Genomic DNA, 13,765 nt, shown 5'->3' with positions numbered 1-13,765 from the left:
ATGTGTTGAGGAGGGGCTGCAGGGTTGTCCTGACCATGCCAGGCCGTTGACTTGTGACCTAGGGGAATGACCTGCTGTCCTGCTGGCTCTGGGACTCCTCGCGGGGCTGTAAGACACAGGAGACCTGAATGGAGGGAGAGGGTGAGGTCCTGCACGTAGACTGGAGTAGGCTGTGACAGAGACGCACAGGGAGCCCGGATCGCAGTGTACCATGATGGGGACGACCCCCATCTATCTCCCCCGACCCCGCCCCACCGCCAGACCCCCTGTGCCTGCCCGGTGCAGGCTCCTCTGCAGGCCCGGCACTTGAGTTGGTCTGGGGGCAGGAGGACCAGGCTGTCCTTAGCTCGCAGCAGGACAGGCATGAGATGGGCCCAGCCTGTGGGTAGCTCTACTGCTTTGAGTCCAGGGCAAAGCCAGGAGAGGGAGACAGAGGCAGCCGGTACCCGTAGGGTTTCCGGGGAGGGTTTATGGCCCCAGCTCAGACTTAACAAATCCACTCCCCGTACATCATCCCCAACAACTTGTTTGGCTAAGGAGCACGAGCCTGCCCTCTGAGAGAAGCTGTTTATGCAGGTTTTCAAACAAACCTCCAGGTCATGAACCTCCCCCTCCCCCAGCACATCAACACAGCTGCCTCTCTCCATCCTGTCCCTTCTCCTCGGTCCCCGGCCATCGGTGGGGGGTGGGGTGGGGCACAGCAGCCTGAAGAAGGTGGCCTGGACCAGGCTGTTTCCAGCCCCTGGCTCCTCCGCCTGGGACGGCTTCCCCTACCCAAGTCCACGGGGCCTCCTCTGCTGTGCTCCTCACCAGGGGCTCCGGGGATGCTGGGGCCTCCTTGAGGAAAGTGCGTGCGTGCGTGCGTGCGTGCGGTCCTGGGCTTCCCTCCTGGCTTCCACCGCGTGGCCTGGGGCAGCCACGCGCCTTTTGGAGCCTCTGCAGAGCAAACACTGGCATCGCACAGTGAAAGCCTGCAAGCAGAGAAAGGGCTCCTTGTTTTTTTATTTTATTTTTTTTTATTTTTTTATTTTTTGACAGGCAGAGTGGACAGTGAGAGAGAGAGACAGAGAGAAAGGTCTTCCTTTGCCGTTGGTTCACCCTCCAATGGCCGCCGCGGCCGGCGCGCTGCGGCCGGCGCACCGCGCTGATCCGATGGCAGGAGCCAGGAGCCAGGTGCTTTTCCTGGTCTCCCATGGGGTGCAGGGCCCAAGCACCTGGGCCATCCTCCACTGCACTCCCGGGCCACAGCAGAGGGCTGGCCTGGAAGAGGGGCAACCGGGACAGAATCCGGCGCCCCGACCGGGACTAGAACCCGGTGTGCCGGCGCCGCAAGGTGGAGGATTAGCCTAGTGAGCCGCGGCGCCGGCGAGAAAGGGCTCCTTGTAAGAAATAACATTCTCTCGGAATCTCTCTGGCCCACGAAACCCCGTAGGCCTGCAGCAGTCAGAGTGGGAGGAGGGGTGGCTCAGTACCGTGCCTGACCTTCTGGGTCCTTCCTGGGGAGCCCTGGCACGTGGCTTTCTCCCCATAGAGGGGACCTGCCTTCCTCTGCCACCAGCCTGGTAGGAAACGGGTGCCAATTCCAACTCACCTGTCTGCTGACTGTGAGGGTTCTTGTGGATCATGGCCACTAACCCCCCACCCCCGGGCTAGGAGGTGACAGTGCTGCCCGTGGCCCTGGCCACGCTCAGCCCAGGGCACTACCGAGCTTCTCCAGGGCAAGGAGCGCTCGGGTGCACCGGCTGCTCACGGGCGCTCCTCCCACCATTCTGTTCCCACCACACCTTCACTGACGGCGGTGCAGCCCGCCTTTGTGCGGCTCCCATCATTGGCCACTGGTGCCTTTATCCGATCTCACTCAGCCCACCTGTGTTACTGGCTCACTAGCTCCCGGCGGCACCACCATGCTGGGCTGCAGGTGGAAACAGATACAGATTTCTCACCTTCACCTGCACCGAGTCTTCAAAGAGTTTGAATTGGGGCCGATGCTGTGGCATAGTGGGTAAAGCTGCCACCTGCAGTGCTGGCATCCCATACGGACACCAGTTCAAGTCCCGGCTGCTCCAATTCTGATCCAACTCTCGGCTATGGCCTGGGAAAGCAGTAGAAGATGGCCCAAGTCCTTATGCCCCTGGACCCCTGTGGGAGACCCAGAAGCTCCTGGCTTCAGATTGGCCCAGCTCCAGCCATTACGGCCATGTAGGGGAGTGAACCAGTGGATAGAAGACACACTCTTGCTCGCTCGCTCTCGCTCTCTCTCTCTGCCTTTCAAATAAATAAGTCTTTTTTTAAATGTCTGAATTAACTGCCCAGATTTAAAAGTGTGGAAATGGCACCTAAAACTCAGATTTCTGGCTTCCTCTGGAATAACTCAGAAAATCTCTCCACCCAGGGCCACACTTCTCAGAAGCTCCTTCCGTGTGAGACACAAGCCTCACCACTCCCTACTGCTTCTCCTTGAACCTCTACTTTACTCAGTCTACCTGTTGGCCCCATTAGCAGGTTTTTTAATTAGGTATTTTTTTTTTAAATGCAGAGTGACAGAGAGGGAGAGCAGAGAGAGAGGTCTTCCATCCACTGGTTGATTTTCCAAATAGACACAAAGCCAGGGCTGGGCCAGGCTGAAGCCAGGAGCCAGGAACTTCTTTCAGGTCTCCCATGTGGGTGCAGAGACTCGAGCACTCAGGCCATCCTCTGCTGCTTCCCCAGGCACATTAGCAGGGAGCTGGATCAGAAGTGGAGCAGCCAGGACTTGATTGGATGCTCAGATATGGGAAGCCAGCCTCGCAAGCAACAGCTTAACCCACTGTGCCACAATGCCAGGCCTGCAGTTTGGTTTTTGATAACTGTTATTTAGGAATAAGTTTTTGTAAAACTCAGAAATGTATATTATGAAAAAAAAACTATGCTTAGATTTCCAAATCTTTTTTGCACCAGAATCATTTCTTCTATTAATTCCATTTTTGTACGAACATTTTGTAGCCACCTTGTATGTTTAGCACAGGCTGTGTGCTGGGCTCCACTCGTAAGTGTGCTGCACCCAGTAACTTCTTTCAGCCTCACCTTGACAATGAGGAGGGTGCTATCGATGCCCATTCATGGGACTGGTGCTGTGGCGTAGTAGCTTAAACCTCTGCCTGCAGTGCTGGCATCCCATATGGGCACCAGTTTGAGTCCTGGCTGCTCCACTTCCCAGTCAGCTCCCTCCTAATGCACCTGATAAAGCAGCAGAAGATGGCTCAAGTGTTTGGGCCCCTGCACCCATGTGGGAGACCCAGAAGAAGCTCCTGGTTCTTGGCGTCAGCATGGCCCAGCCCTGGCCATTGCGGACCATTTGGGGAGCGAACCAGTGGATGGAAGACCTCTCTTTCTGTCTCTCCATCTGTCCTTCTGTGTCTTTGTCATTCAAATTAAAAAAATTTTAAATGCCCATTCATTAGAGAAATATTTATTGCAGGGGCCGGCGCTATGGCACCCCAGGCTAAAGCCCTGGCCTGAAGCGCTGGCATCCCATATGGACACCAGTTCTAGTCTCAGCTGCACAACTTCCGATCCAGCTCTCTGCAATGGCCTGGGATATCAGTAGAAGATGGCCCAAGTCCTTGGGCCCCTGCGCTCACATGGGAGACCTGGAAGAAGTCCCTGGCTCCTGGCTTCAGATCAGTACAGCTCCGGCTGTTGTGGCCATCTGGGGAGCAAACCTACGGATGGAAGACCTCTCTCTCTGTCTCTACCTCTCTCTAACTCTGTCTTTCAAATAAATAGAAAATCTTTAAACAAATATTTATTGCCGACAAAAGCCTTCCTGGCATTCTAGCAATGGAGATGCAACCCCCCCCACACTCCCTTTTATTAAGAGAGCTCCCATCTGCCAGTTCACTGCCCAAACACCCACAACAGCCAGGATTGGGTGTGGCTGAAGCCGGGAGCTGGGAACTCAATCCAGGTCTCCCATGTGGGTGGCAGAGACCCAACTATGTGAGCCATCGCCTGCTGCCTCTCGGGGTGCACATGAGCAGGAAGCTGGCGTCAGAAGCCAGAACTAGCACTTGAACCTGGGCACTCCCGTAAGGGACCTGGGCATCTCAAGCAGCGTCTTCACCTCTAGGCCGAACGCCCGCCCCTTCCACGAGGCTGGCATTCTGGTGTGGGCGCCGTCTGGGGCACGCTGCGAGCTTAGGGGCGGATGTGCTACTTACACAGAGCAGTCAGTCCAGGCCCTTCAGACAAGGTGCCATCTCAGCCAAGACTGAAGCGAAGCATTCGGAGAAGGGCATCCCAGAAGGAAACGTGCTGGCCCCAGAGCCTGTGCCCCTAACCACTGCATATGGGGCTCAACATGAGGACCCACCGCGGCCCCTAAGATCCCGGAGTCAGTGCAGAAGACAAGCAGGCCACATCATCCACGCAGAGAAATCTGGAGTCGTCTCCCACGGTTCCCACCTTCTTCCTGTCTACCCTCCAGGAAGCCAAAATGAACGGATCCCCTATTTTAATCCCAACAGTTCTTGGAGACCCTCCCCCTCCCCACGACCAGCCTGCCAGACCCTCCCCCCTGCAAAGAGTGGGATGAACTGTTCGCAAATCCCCCTAATCCTTCAGCGTCTCCGTCTCCTTCTCACACAGCGCCAAGCCCCGGCAGCCGGGAGACCACGCACAGCCCGCCCGGCGCCCACCCAGCCTCACCCATGGGGAACAGCAAGAGCGGGGCGCTGTCCAAGGAGATCCTGGAGGACCTGCAGCTGAACACCAAGTTCACGGAGGAAGAGCTGTGCACCTGGTACCAATCCTTCCTGAAGGAGTGCCCCAGCGGCCGCATCACCCGGCAGGAGTTTGAGAGCATCTACGCCAAGTTCTTCCCCGATGCCGACCCCAAGGCCTATGCCCAGCACGTGTTCCGCAGCTTTGACGCCAACAGCGATGGCACGCTGGACTTCAAGGAGTACGTGATCGCCCTGCACATGACCACGGCGGGAAAGCCCAGCCAGAAGCTGGAGTGGGCCTTCTCCCTGTACGACGTGGACGGCAACGGCGCCATCAGCAAGAACGAAGTGTTGGAGATCGTCATGGTGAGTGCAGCCCTCGCCCTGCCCGTGGCTGTAGCCAGCTGGGCTATAGCCCTGGGGGTGAAGGGAGGGGCGCAGGCCCAAGGCTAGGAGAGCAGGGTAGGGAGGGGGCTCCAGCACGCACATGTAGGGGGTGGGGCTGGGCGCTGTCCCCTGCTACATCTTCTTCCTGAATCAGAATCTGGGTAATTCTGATGTGTACCCTTTCTCTCTCTCTCTCCTTTCTCTCTCTTTCTCTCTCTCTTCCTCTCTCTCTCAGCTTTAGGCTCTGCCCGGGCACCTGCCTCCGGCTGCTTCCTATCTGTCTTTTCCTTTGTCTTGTCCTATCCTCCAAGCGTTTGTTGTGGATATTTTAAGTGTCTTGAAAAGAGTTTGTATCTGATATCTAAATCATTTGTGAAATTTAGAGACGGATGACACAGAAATCATAATGTCCTTTAACTCCAGCATACAGAGAAAACTACCCTTAGTACACTGGCATGTAACTTTCTGGCATTTTATCTCTATAGTTTTGAATAGTTTTAAAGTTATATTCACGTATGATTTTTATCACAGCTTTTCAGTTACTCCTTTATCATGAGTGTTTACATATTCTTCAAAGGATTTTTATGGGGGCCAGTTTTGTGGTGTAGCTGGTAAGGCTGATGCATCCCATATAAGCACCAGTGCGTGTCCTGGCTGCTCCACTTCTCATCTAGCTCCCTGCTAATGGCCTGGGAAAAGCAGCAGAAGGTGGCCCAAGTGTTTGGGTCCCTGATACCCATATGGGAGACCTGGATGAAGCTCCTGGCTCCTGACTTCAGCCTGGCTCAATCCTGGCCATTTTGGCCATCTGGGGAGTAAACCAGCAGATGGAAGACCTCTGTCTCTGTCTCTCCCTCCTTCTCTGTAACTCTTTCAAAATAAATAAATAAATAAATAAATTTTATTATTATTATTTGACAGATAGAGTTAGATAGTGTGTGTGAGAGAGACAGAGAGAAAGATCTTCCTTCTGTTCGTTCACCCCCTAAATGGCTGCTACGGCTGGTGCGCTGCGCTGATCCAAAGTCAGGAGCCAGATGCTTCTTCCAGGTCTCCCACGTGGGTGCAGGGGCCCAAGGACTTGGGCCATCCTCCGCTGCCTTCCCAGGCCACAGCAGAGAGCTGGACTGGAAGAGGAGCAACTGGGACTAGAACCCAGCGCCCATATGGAATGCTGACGCCACAGGCGGAGAATAAATCTCTTTTTTTTTAAAGGACAGATCTTTATTTATTTACTTATTTACTCAAGAGAGATGAAGGGAGAGATGCAGAGAGAGAGAGAGCGCTTTTATCTGCTGATTCACTCCTCAAATACCCAAAACAACTGGAGCTTGGCTGAGCTGGCAGCTGGGAACTCAGTCCACATCTCCAACATGAGCGGTAGGGCCCCAGCTACTGCTGCCTCCCAGGGTGTGCATTAGCAGGAAGCTGGAATTGGGAGCAGAGCTGGGACTCGAACCCAGGCACTCCAATATAGGGCGCAGGTGTCCCAATCAGCTCCTTAACCAAATACCCACCCCCAGAAAGCATTCTCAGTAGCTGCCTAGAATTCCATCTGATGGAAATGCCTCAAGGTTAAACACGCCTATATTTTTGGACATCAGGATGCTTTGATTTTTTTCCCCTGTTCTATCAGTAATAGTTCCATCTTCTAAAAGTATATCTTCCCTGATTCTTTTTAATCCTCCTGCCCCTGGCACTTGCTTTATTTTCCCAATTCCATTCCTGTTAGAAAGAGGGATGTGTTTCATATTTTAGGAATTTTTTGCGTGTGCATTTGTAATCACACTGTCATCTGTAGACATCTCTCACCCATATTAGGAGGAACTGGAAATAAAATCAAAATCCGGCAGCCTGTGGTCTTCCTCAGTGCTGGGCTTGGGCCTCCTGCTAAGGGCAGCCCTTGTCAGCTGGGCTTAGTCTACAGAGCCAGCTGCCTTCACCTGTCAGTGGGGGTGTCTGGGTGGCTGGGGATGGGACCAAGACTTCAGAGCCGCTTAAATGATGCTGTGGAAGCCAGCAGAGGCTGAAAGTTGGGGTTCCTTAAAGAAAGGAGGAGGAAGGGGAGTTGAGGGGAAGGAGGGAATAAAAGGAAGGGAGGGAGGGAGGGAGAGGGAGAGAAGGTGTCAGCGGCTGAAGCTGTGCCAGGTGCACCAGACCACAAGGTCATGGGCGGAGCACTGGCCTGGGAGCCAGAAGTAATGGGTTCTAGTGCCGGCTTGGACACCAAGCTCCTGTGTCACCAGCAGGAAGCCTTGTAGCCCCCCTGGGGCTGGAGCGAGGACTTGATGAATTCTGTGGACTCTCCCAAGGCCCTGAAGCTCTGTCCCCTGTGTGTTGGGAGTTAGAGGGGGCAGGCAGTGGATCACCCTCTGCACTCACCCGTCCCATCTGCTCCGGCTGCCCAGGGCTCAGGACAGCCAAAGGAGTTCCGAGAGGCACCTGCACTTCCATCCACCTCAGGGGCTGCTGTGAGCTGCTGCGGTTGACTTCCTGGTTCCCCTTGTGCTAGCACCAAGAAGCAGAGTGGGGCCTTTCTCGAAGCTGTTGACCTTCCAAGGCCCCCAGGCTACCTTCATAGGTGTTCCTGCTCCTGCCTTGTTCCCAGGTGTCTCTGATCAAAGCCCATGGTCTCCCAACTCCCACCCCAACCAACTGCCTACACCTGAGCCTGCCCAGAGGCCCTACTGCATTGATGTTACTGAGCCAATAGAATCTGAGAAACCGGCAGGCGCCGTGGCTCAATAGGCTAATCCTCCACCTTGCGGCGCCGGCACACCGGGTTCTAGTCCCGGTCGGGGCGCCGGATTCTGTCCCGGTTGCCCCTCTTCCAGGCCAGCTCTCTGCTATGGCCAGGGAGTGCAGTGGAGGATGGCCCAGGTGCTTGGGCCCTGCACCCCATGGGAGACCAGGAAAAGCACCTGGCTCCTGGCTCCTGCCATCGGATCAGCGCGGTGCGCCGGCTGCAGCGGCGGCCATTGGAGGGTGAACCAACGGCGAAGGAAGACCTTTCTTTCTCTCTCTCTCTCTCTCTCTCACTGTCCACTCTGCCTGTCAAAAATAAAAATAAAATAAAAAGAATCTGAGAAACCTGGACCTGGAGGTACCCATTGAGGCCACCTTGCCCCATTGATCTAACAAGTCTGGAGGCACTTCCTGCTTTGCCCTGCAATGCATCCCTGGCTCCTTGATGGGAGAGAGTAGAGAGTGCTGAGAAAGATCCTTGAGCCCTGGCTCCTTCCTTGAGCAGTAGGACTAACGAGGGGCTTCCCATGCCCTGGGCCCTCCTTTGGGGAGTTCTCGGAGAAGTTCCTGTTGATGCTTCCCATCTCCCTTGCTTAGCCTTGCCCAGCGCTCTCCAAGGCCATCCAGCAACAAGAAGGTAAGCCAGCCTCAATGTCAGGTTCTAGAGCTGCACCGCCTGGGTTGGAGTCTTTGCTCAGTGCTGGGCAACTTTTGGCAAGGTCATCATCTCAACTCCTGCAGCTGTGAAAGGTAGGGGCTGAAGCTGTGCCAGGTGCACCAGGCCACAAGGTCACTGCCTGCTTCGTAAGGTTGTTGTGAAGGTAGCTTACGAAGATGCTTAGAAAAGCAGCACACATGGGGCTGGCCTTGTGGTGTAGCTGGTTAAGCTGATGGTTGGGATGCTGGCTTCCCTTATGGGTGCCATTCAGCCAAAGATGGCTCAAGTGCTTGGGCCCTTGGGAGACCCAGATGAAGCTCCTGGCTCCTGCCTTTGGCCTGGCCCAGCCCAGGCTGTTGTATCCATTTGGGGAATGAACCACAGAATGGAAGATATCTCTTTCTCTCTGCCTCAAATAATTTTTTTTTTTAGTTGAAAGGTAGAGCTACAGAGAGAGGTTCACTCCCCAAATGGCCACAATGGCCAGGGCTGGGCCAGGCTGAAGCCAGGAGCCAGGAGCTTCATCTGGTTTCCCCCGTCAGTGGCAGGGGCCCAAGCACCTGAACCATCTTCTGCTGCTTTCCCAGGCACATTAGCAGGGAGCTGGATTGGAAGTGGAGCATCCAGGACTTGAACCAGTGCCTTATGGGATGCAGGCATTGCAGGCAGTGGCTTAATCTGTTAACACCACAATGCCGGCTCCAATAAATAAACCTTTTTAAAAAGAAAAGAAAGGCAGCACATATTCTGTGCTCTGCAAATGTCAGCGGTTGCTACCCTAAGAGAGACTTCAACACGGCCCTGAGAGAATCTGCTGGGTGCAAAACCTCAGGGCAGTAGGGTCTGTGGCAGCGTCTGCCAAGCTCCAACTTCAAGGCCACCTTGGACTTGCCATGGGGAAGCTTGTATTTTCTTATTTTCATTTGTCTTTTTTGAAAAAATGAAAGCATCGCGTCTACGTGGTCATAAACTTCAACCGTGTAGAAAAACACAGACGTGGACACCTTCTTCACTCTTCCCCTGCATTTTCTGTCCCTTATGGGAGGTGGGGAGAATCTCAAAAAATGCAGATGCCCAGGCCCTATGCCAAGAATTTTGATTCTGTAGATCAACCGGGGGCCTGGACATCTGTATTGTGTCCACTGCCTTAGAGGACACCCAGCCCCCTGGGGTTTCAGGGCACTGGGAATGGGAACCGAGATGCAGGTGACCCAAAAGTCCTGCCCCTAATAGCTGTGCTAATTTATGCTCTGACCTACAGCATATCAGGGCTGCCTTGCCCTGCACCCTTGCCAACACTTGTCATCTCCTTTTTTTTGTTAACAGCCCTTCTAACAGATGTGAGGTGGCTTGCAATTCCCCTGGTGACTAATGACAGTGAACACCTTTTCATACACCTGCCAGCCATTTGTCTCTAGAGAAATGTCCATGCAAGTCCTTTACGCAGTGGAGTGATTTGTTTTCTTATTGAATAGTCCGAGTTCTTGGAGTGTTTTTAGTAACTGCCCCTCCTCTGGCTGTGACTGGCAAAGGTTCCCTCCCAGTCTGTGGGTGATCTATTCACTCTGCTGTCTCCTTTGCTGTGCACAAGCTTTTTAAGTTGGACGTTATCCTATTTGTCTATTTTTGCTTTTGTTGCCTGTAGGGCTTTGGGTGTCATAGCCAAAAGATCATTGTCAAGGCCAGTGTTAGGAAGCTTTTCTCCTGGTCCCACGCTTAAGTCTTGACTGCATGTCGAGCAGATTTTTGTGAATGGGTGCAACACACGGGCTTTCCTGGAGTCGCCAGCCCCTCTAACAAGTTCTCTCTCATGATTTGGTGCAGGCTATTTTCAAAATGATCAATCCTGAGGACGTAAAGCACCTGCCAGATGACGAGAACACGCCCGAGAAGAGGACCGAAAAGATCTGGGGTTTCTTCGGAAAGAAAGATGATGGTGAATCCTCTTTTCTTTCTTGCTTTTGAATCTCGCAGAAGGGAGCTGTGTCCAGGGCATCCCCAAGATTTAATCTGCTGAGTCAGTGCCCAGGCAGCACTGGGAACGCCTCATCCCATCATGCCTTGCTGAGGGCTGCCTGAAGGGATCCAAGGGGGCAGTGGTTGGCAGGGTCACGGGGGCAGTGCTGCTGCCACCTGGGCCTGATTTGCTGAAGGCAGGTGGCACCGCAGCCTCATCCCTTGCAGGGCTCACTCACCACCTGGGATCCCCTGGGGAAGGAAGAAAGCGTTTGAACAAAAGCATCTTCTATCCTAACAGAATTAGCCTACGTGTAAAGGAACAGTAGGCAGCGAAGGCCGCAGTCTCACAGGTTGTTTTATGCAGATGGTGAAAGTGGAAGCATTGCAGACCCCCTTTTGCTTTAAACGGAGAGTCTATGTTTAGACACTGCGGCTTACTTTACTTGCTTTTTTTTTTTTTTATTTTTTATTTTTGACAGGCAGAGTTAGACAGTGAGACAGAGAGAAAGGTCTTCCTTCTGTTGGTTCACCCCCCAAGTGGCCGCCACAGCCGGGGCGTTGCGCTGATCCAAAGCCAGGAGCCAGGTGCTTCCTCCTGGTCTCCCATGTAGGTGCAGGGCCCAAGGATCTGGGCCGTCCTCCACTGCCCTCCCGGGCCACATCAGAGAGCTGGCCTGGAAGAGAAGCAACAGGGACAGAATCCGGCGCCCCGACCGGAACTAGAACCCGGGGTGCTGGCGCCACAGGTGGAGGATTAGCCTAGTGAGCCATAGTGCCGGCCTACTTCACTTGCTTTTAAACATGCGTTCTGCACAGTTCAATCAAAAGCAAACTTCAGCTCTGGCTAGCCCTAAATTAGCATGCAGTCCCAAACTTCTATGGTTTTCACTCTCAGAGGGGAGATTAGGTCCTCTGAGAAGCACCACCCAAGACAGGTTTAGTTTTGAATTAGAGTGCTAGAGATTGACAGGGAGAAAGGCTGACAAAGGGATCTACTGGAGCCCGGGAAAGCCCTCAGCTGCCTTGCCGATCTGGCTAATCAGAGAGTGAGGTGAAAAAACATCTTAGACAGTAGCTACACCCTAAGAAAGCATTGGCAAAGCCAATGGGGCTTTCTCAAGTACCCTTCTTCTGGCCGGGGGCCTGTCTTTGTGTCCCAGCCCTGCTCGGTGATGGCTGGAGCAAGCCACAGGAAGCCTGGGCTTGCCTTGAAAGCAGGGACTGATTCCAGAACTCAGCAGCTGGAGCCACTGGGTCGTGACAGTCGTGGCCGATGCAGGAAGGGATTGGTAGAGAAACTGGTGTCAGCGAGGGGCTGCAAACTCAGAGCCAGAGAGGCCGGAACTATGGAAATGAGCAGGGTGGACAGTAGCCCCATGGAGTGGCGGGAACGGGCAGCCAGCCAAGAGTGGCTGTCTGATCTGATGGCTTCCAGCTCACTCCACATGGGAATATGGAGTGTACTGGTACAACAATATCTGATTTCAAAGCAGCACCGGGCGGGGGGTGGGGGGGCAATTGTGGGAATTGTCTCAACTGATTAAACACAGCATAACCCAAACACATCTGAAGAGCCAGTATTGGCCCCAGTTGCCCTTTTGCAACCCCTAAGGCAATGTCTTACAAGTATGCAAGAAGAAAGGCCCAAGCAAGGTGTGAAACAGCAGAAACTAAAGATAATCTTGTCCCTTCTCATCTGCACTCAGAACATAAAAATCAAAGAAATGAAGTCACTGGGGTGGAGCCAGGGTGAGGCTAGCAGGTGCCGAGGGCACACATTTAAGGAGGCACTGCTCACTCTCAGGTGCTAACCCTGCACTCCCATGACACTGAGTGAGCACCCCCTTAAACTGTGTGCCTAGGTGCTTCCCGTGCTGGGACTCTGTGCATGTTCTCTTCCTCTTTGGCACACACCCTGCACTGGGCTCTAAGGGTGGGAGTTTCAAGTTCTGTGTGAGGCTGGTGCGGCAGCTAAAACTTTGAAACGAACACTTTACCACCCAAACTTGCACATGGAGCCAGCCTACATCCTGTCCCAGAAAGGATTAAGGATGCCCCGAGTCTTGTTGAGCACTTACTATGTGCTAGACGCCCTGAGCATGCAACAGAGAGCAGAAAGGAACAAGCGTCTCGCGCTGGAGCTGCTGGAGCTACGTCTACACGGGACTTTCCTAGGGGGCTTTTTCTCGCTCTCCTTTATTGCACACCCCACCTCCTCTGACACACGTCCAGGAAGGGCTTGGTGACACGCACTGGCCTGGACTGAGCTGAGCGCAGAAAGCCCACCTGGGGAACAGGGCCCAGCTGGAGCAAGGCTGTCTCCAAGCAGGCCCTGCGTCCAAATGAGGAGACCTGGAGATGTGAGGATGGAATCAGGGAGGAGCTGTCCCCTGGGACTTAGGTCACTGCCTGGAGTGTCCCCACTCCCTGGAAAAATAGGATTTCTGCTTCTCTTGACACCCTGGGACTAGCATCAAAGTCAATCTGTTTTGTTCAATCCAGTCTTGAGACATGGGCTAATACTGAAATTATAATAATAGCTATTATTAATTATTAAAATATGTAATAACCAGCAAGGCAGGGGCACCATGCACCAAGAGACACATACATAGCCAAGGCAGTCTCTTGCTAACTTGTCTGGCTCATGGGGCTTGTGCAAGGGTCCTGGGGAGGAGCTGGGTGTCTGGGGTGGGGGCGGAGGACCCACCTGTGCCCTGAGGGCTCGTGCTGGGTGTTCTGGCTGGCTGGCCACATCCCTACAGCTTGAAACAGCCTATCCCTGTTTTTTTTTTTTTTTTTTTTTTTTTTCTCTGCTTGTGCACAGATAAACTTACAGAGGAAGAATTCATTGAAGGAACCATGGCCAATAAGGAAATCCTGCGACTGATCCAGTTTGAGCCTCAAAAAGTGAAGGAAAGGATAAAAGAAAAGAAGCAATGATGCCAACTGCTCAGCCCTGCTCGCTGCCCCCACGGCTCACATACACACCCACGAAAGCACACACACACTTGTATGCACCTGTGCACACACACACCCAGGGCCAGGAGACTGGCCCCCAGCCCCACAGCCCAGCTCCCTGCCAAACTGAAATGTCGTTGGCCATCCTCGTTCCCTCTGTGGTTAGTGTCCCTCTGGCCACACTCACCTGCCTGGCCCTTCTCCGGCCCCACAGCCCATGGCCCCCTGATAATCCCAGGATTAGTATCTAGGAGCCCTAAAGGTCACCCCGTGTAAGCTCCTTTGTGGATTGCTGGGTAAGCAGCTTCCAATAAACGCAAAAGGCCCTGGGCACACGGCTGCTGCTCATTCTTGA

The 13,765-nt window shown here is 53.8% G+C and overlaps 1 protein-coding gene across 1 annotated transcript; it reads left to right on the top strand.

Moving 5' to 3' along the window:
* The first annotated feature begins 4,596 nt into the window (after positions 1–4,596).
* Positions 4,597–13,765, top strand: RCVRN (recoverin). Its single transcript, XM_002718962.5, has 3 exons — positions 4,597–5,069; positions 10,318–10,429; positions 13,277–13,765. Exons 1-3 carry the CDS (start codon positions 4,689–4,691, stop codon positions 13,390–13,392), a joined length of 609 nt encoding a protein of 202 aa, XP_002719008.1. The 5' UTR covers positions 4,597–4,688; the 3' UTR covers positions 13,393–13,765.

The sequence above is a fragment of the Oryctolagus cuniculus genome, chromosome 17 (genome assembly GCF_964237555.1).
Source record: "Oryctolagus cuniculus chromosome 17, mOryCun1.1, whole genome shotgun sequence".
In the NCBI taxonomy this organism is placed as follows: Eukaryota; Metazoa; Chordata; class Mammalia; order Lagomorpha; family Leporidae; genus Oryctolagus; species Oryctolagus cuniculus.
This window is presented reverse-complemented; position numbering and strand designations above follow the sequence as displayed.

Bases quoted from the DNA above. Each gene is read 5' to 3' on its own strand.
- RCVRN (XM_002718962.5), top strand. From the start codon at position 4,689: ATGGGGAACAGCAAGAGCGGGGCGCTGTCCAAGGAGATCCTGGAGGAC. The intron at 5,070-10,317 runs GTGAGTGCAGCC...GATTTGGTGCAG, and splicing joins AAGTGTTGGAGATCGTCATG to GCTATTTTCAAAATGATCAA. The intron at 10,430-13,276 runs GTGAATCCTCTT...GCTTGTGCACAG, and splicing joins CTTCGGAAAGAAAGATGATG to ATAAACTTACAGAGGAAGAA.